This window comes from Sinocyclocheilus anshuiensis, unplaced genomic scaffold (assembly GCF_001515605.1).
Source record: "Sinocyclocheilus anshuiensis isolate Anshui unplaced genomic scaffold, SAMN03320099.WGS_v1.1 scaffold366, whole genome shotgun sequence".
NCBI classification, from domain to species: domain Eukaryota; kingdom Metazoa; phylum Chordata; class Actinopteri; order Cypriniformes; family Cyprinidae; genus Sinocyclocheilus; species Sinocyclocheilus anshuiensis.
In genome coordinates this window covers 28,779-37,804 of record NW_015547673.1, presented here as the reverse complement: position 1 = coordinate 37,804, position 9,026 = coordinate 28,779, and the positions used below count along the sequence as shown (strand labels likewise).

General features: G+C 36.9%; 1 protein-coding gene across 1 annotated transcript in view; it reads right to left on the bottom strand.

Moving 5' to 3' along the window:
* The window catches only part of LOC107702803 (splicing factor 3A subunit 1-like), a 6,800-nt gene extending 6,338 nt beyond the window's left edge, over positions 1 to 462 (bottom strand). The window contains exon 1 of the mRNA XM_016505224.1: positions 415 to 462. Within this exon, the coding sequence (XP_016360710.1) occupies positions 415 to 462 (48 nt within the window). The remainder of the gene's footprint in view (positions 1 to 414) is intronic.
* Between the last annotated feature and the right edge of the window lie 8,564 nt (positions 463 to 9,026).

Below are 9,026 nucleotides of genomic sequence, written 5' to 3'. Positions count from 1 at the left end.
GAAATTCACTAAAATATAATGTCCACTACAGAGGCAAAAACTCCATAGCTGGGTCTCAGGAGGATATATATATCAAAAATATATATTGCATTGTATTATATATTTGTGAATTACGGATTATGCAATAAGTTATATTTAGCATTGATTCATTTAATTACTGAATGAAATAATGGTCGAACTGTGCAAAAAGGAACGTATAAGAAAAAATATATTAATTATAATGAAAGTTCTGACTTGACTCAAGCTGTGTTATGGGAAGTCGATTCATTCCCCTAACGTTAATCAAAACATGCAATGCTACGGTCCATTAACATGTTTGTATGTATATGGAAGACAAATATGTTAGTAGCTGAATATAAGTAAGATCAATCTATCCAGTACTGTATCAAAAAGAAATAAACGATAGCTTTATACCTTGTTATTCAGCTCCGGCTGCATGATCTGCACAGGCCCAGGCGGCATGACTGCGACACAGCGGGCTCTTTCTTCTCAGGCCGAATCAAATACAACTAGACAAAAAAACTATTGTCTGTTTAAGACGTAATTTGCGGAACACAAGATAACGTAAAGTCCTGAAATAACTGAAGTAATATATTTCTATGTGCAGTATAATACAACTTCATTAACCGCCCGATGCGCCAACTTCTTCTTCTTCTTCTTCTTCTTCTTTGGTGTTTTATTGGCGGTTGGCAAACCAGCTTATATGTGCATTACCGCCACCGACTGGACTGGGGTGTGGATCAAGATTTATGCAATATATATGATGGGGAAAGAGGGGAACGGGCCATATTACGGTGACCGAGAAGTGCAAAGCAAATCACAATTCTGAAAACAAAATAACAAATTACAAACGCAAATGCAAGTCTAAAAAACAAAATAACAATTCAGAAAGCACAACAACAATTCAGAAAACAAAATAACAAGTCAGAAAACACAACGACAAATCAGACAAACCGGAAGAGGTAGGTATAGTTTGAGACAGCGCCATTGGTTTGGGATTACTCACCGCTGACTGGACGAGACATCTGTCAATCAACGTATACAGGAAGAACCAGCCGAAGAACAGCAGAGTCGTGGTAGAAAGTTCGGAGATGGTATTAAAGTAGCTCAGTTTAAATGTATTGTATGAATTGCCCTTACTCTGGAATAAAAAATACGGAGTGTCTATTTACATTTAGTTAAAAGTGGCTGTAAATCATCAGTTCCAGTGGCGCAGATGGATAAGTGCGTGGCCTTGGCTTTTTAATGCGATCGACCCGGGTTCGATCCCGTCTTTTGCCGAACTTATTTTTCCTCCCTTTTCAAATCTACTATTAAAATTTCAGTTAGGAAAATGTGGCAAGAGAGATGGGATAAAGAAAACAAAGGATGACATTTGTATAATATCCAAAAACAAGTTGGTCAAGTAACAACTGCTTATGGAAACAGAAGGGAAGATATAGTAATATCTCGGATGAGAATTGGACATTCTGCTCTTAATAAATCACTCCAGACGATAGGAAAACATGAATCTGGTCAATGTAATCATCGTGGACTTCCTGAAACTAGAACATATGCTGATTAATTGTAGGGCATTTGAAAGCGAAAGATTTCAATTAAAAGAGGATTTAAAATCTGCTGGCATAAATGCTCTTACTTTGCAGAGTATATTAAATAGTTCTTATAAAATCAATAAAGCTCTTATAAATTTCTTGAAAAAAAACCAAACTAAATTGTGTGATAAAAATAGATAGTTGTGGTTTTCCACCTCAAAGAGAATAAAATCAGATGTCCGCAGCAGTCTCTCATCCTCATTTCAACAGAAGGCCCAGAACTTCAGCAGTATGATCCATCATCAGCTGTGGAGAGGTGGCTGAAGTCAAGTGGCAAGAGAAAGCCATTTGCTAAGAAATGGTAGATTCCATATGCAACCATAAATATTAATTCAGACAGATAAAGTATGTTTTTTATAATTTATTTATTTACTTTTTTGTTGTTTAGTTGCATTGTTCATGCATTTTATGTAAAAAATCTGGCCTGTAAAATAAAAAAAAATTGACTAGTGACTCAAGCTTCTTTGTGTCCGTATAGAGGGTTGCCTCTGGGCCCACCAGGCCTCTCTTGGAGTGTTCACAGAGAGCCAGGAACAGTGTTTTGAATGATTGTGCTGCATCCACACGAAAGTTGTACACTTGTAAGTGGAAAGTATTTTGTGACTGGTGTTCTAGCCTCCATGTTGATCCATTACACTGTTCAGTGGGATGCATTTTAGATTTTTTGCAGTATCTTTTGGTCGTTCAACTTCTATATTAAAGGTGTATGTGGCTGAGTTTAGTACTTCTTTGCTTGGGTCTGACAGGTCAATTGTTGTCTTCCTGAAATAAGCTAATCGTTTGTGTCCTCCACGTGGTGTCTGGAGTCCGAGGTGGAATATGAATATTGTTCTCTATTCCTTGTGTCAGCCCCCATTTGAGCCAATATCAGAGTCTGATATTAGAGTGAGCTCCATGCTTTATCACTGAGTGCTCCCTGTTTGTGCTGGAGTAATGGATTCAGAAATTTCTCACTGTGGCCCAATCCAGCATTTCTACCCAAGGTTTTGTCCCCGCATTTTATGAATCCACCTATTGTGTTGGCTGCACTGCCAGCAGATCGAACTGACATATGACTGGAGATTTGTCCAGTTAGATCTTTGAGGGCTTACATTGATTAGACAGCAGCTTGGCGTAAGACAGACCAATTGTTTGTTTCTTTTAGGGATGTGCGCAGTGCTGAGTGACTGGCACACTGGGTGATGCAGGTCATTTCTCATGCGTACGAGTCTGCGGGGCAGTCTCTGCCTTCATCTATCCACTGACACTCCACTCGTGTTTTGGCAACATCTTGGGCGAATGATCTCACTGCATGTGCGTTTACTCTGTGAGGCTTTTTTAAAATGTTAAATCTTTTTGTGATTAAACATACTAATGATTAACACCATTTTAAACGGTTGAATTTTTATGTTTTTTTATGTTTCCCTAAGCAATCAGAAGTTAGAGTCTGGGTTGCTACAGTCGTCTAATATATCTCTTACAATCAGTGACATTAAACATGAAAGTTTTTCATTTGTTTTGCGTCACTGTCTTAATCTTGTGATTCATTGGGCTTTAAACTATGATTGTGCAAGATGTTTCATTTCCTTAAATGCTTTTACTATAGTCTATCTCTCAGTTAGTATATTGTTGTTGACATCTGAATATGACACATGAAATACAGGTAGTAATTAATAAGGGTCTTGATTTTACATGCTTGTATAGGTTGTTCTGAAGTTGAAACAGGTCTGAAAGTGAAACCAATGTTTGAACGGGCAAGAATAGTAGCCCTACTTATCCAAAAAAGAAAAGTGAAACGTGTATTATTTGATACATTTTTTATTGGGTGTGTGTCAGTCACTTCCATTGTAGGGACTGAATGTTCTATGTATTGGGATTTTTACTGTATGTGCATGGTCTGTGAATGGTGGTTGTATATGCTGCATATATATATATATGTAATTAAGAATTATGCTAACACTCAACATTGAACCTACATCCATCAGAGGTACAGACAACACCTATATCACCACACTGTATGTAACATTTTTTTTAGCTTTTATTTGATTAGAGTACAGTGAAGAACTGACTGGAAAGTACAGGGAGGGAAGGAGGGAACAGGACTGCATTATAACCCAGGCCAGACTCACACCCAGTCAACATAAGCACAACCGCTCTTTGTATGCTCGGAGAAACATACAGCCTCTGTCACACTCACACAGATCTAACACAAATAAGACTTTTTGTTAAAAAACATCATCTCAAATTTCATTCTGGTGTCATATTCAGCTCATCTCAAACGATTTGATTACTTTACCCAAAGGCTAAACTCATATGCTTTTATAACTAATTTGTGTAATTTTCTAGCTAGGCACAGAAGGAGGTTTGTTGTTGTTGTTGTTGTTTTTGCAGAATATTTGAGCTGCTCTTTTCCCATACAGGCAGTATGATTGATGTCACTGATGTCAAATACCATTGGCTTGTTAGATTATGATCACATTATGACATGTTAATATTTCTGAATGAGATTTGAGAGCTGCAGTGGAGGGGGTGATTTCTGTATTTCTTTCTTTCTTTTACAGAAGTAACATAAATGCAATTGTTTTTCAAATTAAGCTATTCTTTGTCTCCAGAGGATTGTAGAAAATAAGTCATTTTAGGACTACTTTTATGTTTTTTTTTTTTATGGATATTATCGTGACTGTACATTAATTTGCATTTGTTTTTTATATTGTTGTACATTGGTTAGGGGAATGAAGTGGGATTTCAGAAATGTCTACTTAATAAATTAACTTATTTAATGTTAAATATGATCATTAGATATAAAAAAAATTGGAAAATAAAATTTCCAGCGGAATAGTGGAAAACCAAAAGTAGGACAGAGGGGCAGGGATTCAGTCTGTTTTCCACAATGTGCATCAATCCTGCAGAGAGGATCCATTGCTTATCTTCCTGTTGCCTCTTCTCTCTATAGTCACAGACTATACTCACAGTCATACTAGACTGTTCCACTTTACTGCAACATTGCAATCCTGCTGATTTAAAGTTTGCATACTTTTAATTCAGTAAAATGGCCATGCTGTGACATATCAGTCGTATCAATTGGTCAGACATCAGAGTTCACCAGACTTGAACTTTGGAACACAGCAAAATTCACATGAGCTTGCATTTCCTGTCTCCCTCAATTGCATGTGTATGAATGGAACTCAATGGAATGAAAATTGCAGTTTGACCACCCCATGCAGCCTGGCTGCAGTGCAGTAATTGGAGTCACACTTTTCAAGGGCTCACATTTCTTGTACTTACTAATATAAGAAAACATAAAAAAAATAAAAAAAATCCAAATACAGTGATCAAGATGATGGGAAGGAGGTAGGGTAATACTTTATTTTAAATTCTCCCTGTTCCACATGTTACATGTATTTACTAGTAATGACAGTAAATACATTTATAAGAAATATAAAAGTTACATTTTCATTTAATTCTCTGTAATGAAGGAGCTCCCAGTAATCCGACACATGACAGAAGCTGTTAAATGGCTCCATTCCAACAGACATCTGCTCAGGGGGCCAGTGGAAGAAGCTCTTTTCCTTATAATGGATGAAAAGGACAAGGAAAAGGCCCTCAACAATCTCCTGGAACAATCAGAAGCTTCCAGAGTGCCCTTCACATTTCATTTTGTGTTCAGGGATGACATGGAGTTATTTTTGCAGGAATGTCATGACAAAATGGGCCTAATAGTGAATTGTTCATTTGATAAACGTATTGTAAATTATTGTATACATTTTGATTGTTTCTTTTAAAATTATGCTGCTGCTGCTGGTGTGTGTGTGTTTTAGATTTTTATTGAAATGTTTTAGTTTTCATATAGAAAAATGGATGATGCACATGTTCTTGGCTTTGGAATAAACATTTATTTTGAATCTTGTGATTAAAGTATATTTAATATAAAATGCCCATGAGTTTCAAGCATTATTTTTAATATCATGAACTGGAAAAATTTACATAATATAATGAAACGAATAATTATATACAATTATATTACACAAGATTAATGCTTTAAAATGCTTGTTGCAATATACCTTAATATATCATCATAACATGCATGCATACATAAAGTATGATGTTTCGTGTGTAATAAAAACAAATTTACGCTCCAAAACCGTAAGTGGCACTACTCTTGTTAAGAACGTTAAGCTCCGCCCCTCACTTCCGGTTCTGTGGCTGCGGTTCTAAAACTGCTGGTGCTGCGGGTCTGCTATTATCGGCGGTAATGCAACGCTCTTGAATGCAAGCCGCGGTTAAACCTCAAAGAAGAAGAAGAAGGTCTGCTATTATTGTAATATTATGCGTTTTCTACTGTAATGTTTTCTCACTGGTGAGTGAGACTTGAGGTAATCTGACTGCGTTGCATTCAACGCTCCACTAACGCCGTCTCTCATCGTGTCGCTGTGTTTTGGAGGAGGTGTGGCTTTGCAGAGTGATTACACGGAGGGTGGGGATCTTGCTTTCAAAGCTAGCTTGCTATCAATAGCCTTTCCGAAATCGCCTATCCTACCTTTAATTAGATAAGAAATCAAATGCTAGACAATAAAAATTAAAACGTGACATAAAAAGACAATTAAAAAGTGACATGTCGACCTGCTGTGTGGATAGTGTGTTCAGTGCTACTGAGTTCTGCACGTTCGCGAATGCTCTCATTAGAACAAACAAAATGTAGACACAATGTAAATAAGAGATGATTTGTGCAGTAGAGCTTCTCTGATTAACGGAACTTTGTGAGATTGCGATAAACTAAGATGAGTGAGTTTTTTTAGTGATTATAAGGGAGCGCGCTTTCGAGTCAATATAATCCATTCAGAATTTGAATACATTCACTCAAGGATTCACTCTCTGATAACCATTTATTCAAGTTGTGTGGTGTTGCGGCTACTACTTCAGTTAACTAAGTTAAAGTGGAGCAGATGCTTGCTCAGCAAAATGTGTGTACACGTGTGGTTGCACATATCAACACCCCATGAGTTAACAAATAGGTGTAGCATATATTTCCATGCTGCAAACTTAATAATAATAATAAATACTTGAAAAAATACTTAAAAATTACCTTTTAAACAATTTAACTGGTACTATTAACACTGGAAAAAAAAAGAAGATTTGTTGGATTTACTCAATTGAATTATGGACATTGGTTCCACACATTTAGTTTGAGTTCAGTGTCCTACACATTTATGTGGTTTCATTATAATACTTTTGTGTTAATCAGATGTATTTTCAAAAAGTAATGTGTACATAGTCTTTTTAAGTTATCCTAACATAATTAAGTTATGTTAGCTTAACATAATTATTTTATTTTAGATATATGCTTCGATCATGTTAATTCTGTGCAATTAAATCAAGTTATCTTAACATCATTTTGATAACTTCACTAAAATAAATTTTAATACAAATTTTTATGTTCACCCTCTACATTGCGAGTAAATCACTCGCATATGCGACTAAATCTTCACTCTGGCGACTAAATGATGTCTAATATTAGCCACTGGCTAATAAATTATCAGATTTTACTCGCCAGTGTGAGTTGGAGGCCCGAGTCGTTCGTTCATCACGTGACAGCCCCATAAGTTTAACCAATGCAGTCTGAGCCGGAAAGAGAATTGATTAGTTTATCTTTTGAGTCTTTCGAGTCGTTAGTTTTTTTGTCACGTGACGTGACAGCAACCTTCCCAATCCTTACAAACAGGATTTGCATAGTTATTATTATTATTTACTCTTACAGTTACGTGGTGCGTTTCTAGTCTTCAAATTGATTTCTTACAGTTTTATAAATGTGTGAATTTCTGTCATGATGGTTCTTTTCCTGTGGTTAAAGTGAACTAATCAATTCTCCTTCCGGCTCAGACTGCATTGGTTAGCTTATGGGGCTGTCACGTGATGAACGAACGACTCGAAAACCCGAAGACTCGAAAGGTGAACTAATCAATTCTCCTTCCGGCTCAGACTGCATTGGTTAGCTTATGGGGCTGTCACGTGATGAACGAACGACTCGAAAACCAGAAGACACGAAACAGGTGAACTACTTGACTAATTCCAGTACAGAACCTATAGGATGTTGCGCATGCGCGACTGAACGAATCACTCCCTGAGACGACTCATTCTTCCCGAGTCACATTAAAGATTCGTTCAAAATGAACAAATCGTTCAAGAACGACCCATCACTACTTCACATTGTTCCTCTCATAGACATATATTGACGGCGCATTGAGCGCTTTTGCCCATTGCTGTGATATGACTATGGTGACGAACCCCACCCAAATCCGAAACCTAAAGTCAATGGAGGGTAGCTCATTCTGAGAGGTAGCACAGATTGTCAAAACACCGGTCCTAAAAAAACACATAGCAGTGAACTTGGAAGCAGAGGGTTTTGCGGATACAAAGCACAATAACGTTGACATTTTTTAACCGATTTCAATGCTTTATGGTCCATCTAAAGTGCAAAAACGTTTAACGTTAATCTCCATCTCGATAGTTAGACTTGGATAATTATTCATTGTCATAAGGTATTATTAAACTTCGCTCTTGTGAAGCATTAATTTATGCTTCAGTTAGGTTTCCCCTTTTTTGTTAATATGTACGCATTCTTTCCTATCAACCCTCCTCATGCCGTGAAATATTTATAATCACTGATTCTGAAAATCTAAGTTAAGTTAACTCAAAGTACGCTGTGAATTTAACACTTTTTAGCCAATGTAGTGACAGGCATTATTATTCGCCTGATGAAAACTTGGTTTCCATTTGTGAGTGATTTAATCACATTGTAGAAGTTTGATAAACTACCAGTAATATTTAACGTTACCTCAAAAAAAAATTCTGCGACGACACTCGACGAAATATACCGTCGACATGATTTAAAAGCGTGTGGAGTTATCTTAATTTGACAATGACTGCATTTTTAGAATATATCATACGATTTTTTTACTGAAATTCTTACCTTTTAATAGGGATGGGTACAGAAACCCGGTATTTAATCGGTCCCGGGGCTAAATTATGAAAGACCGGAGTATCGATAAGCTCTGACGTTAACGGTTCTGCTATCGGCACTGGAGCAATTAATAAAACACACTGTTGTAATGGGTGTTGTTGCAGTACGGACTGTATTCGGTGCCTCTCAGGCGGACTTCCTGTTTGACAGTCTCAGTGTTACTGACCGTGGGTTATGCAGTGTTCAATAAAGAGTACGCAACTATATCGGCGTTAAATAGTTAATCGTCCATTCTATTTATGATAGAGAATAGAATGAAACACACACATGCATTTATTATTGATATATATATATACATTATCTTGCCAATTCTATCTCACCAGAGTCGCCAGCTGTTTTTCAAACATTTGTCTATGATGCATTTTTGCTATTCGCAATTCAGAAGCGAGATCGCGCCCACGCGGAAAAGCTTCAGCACGCGCAACATGAAAGCCCTG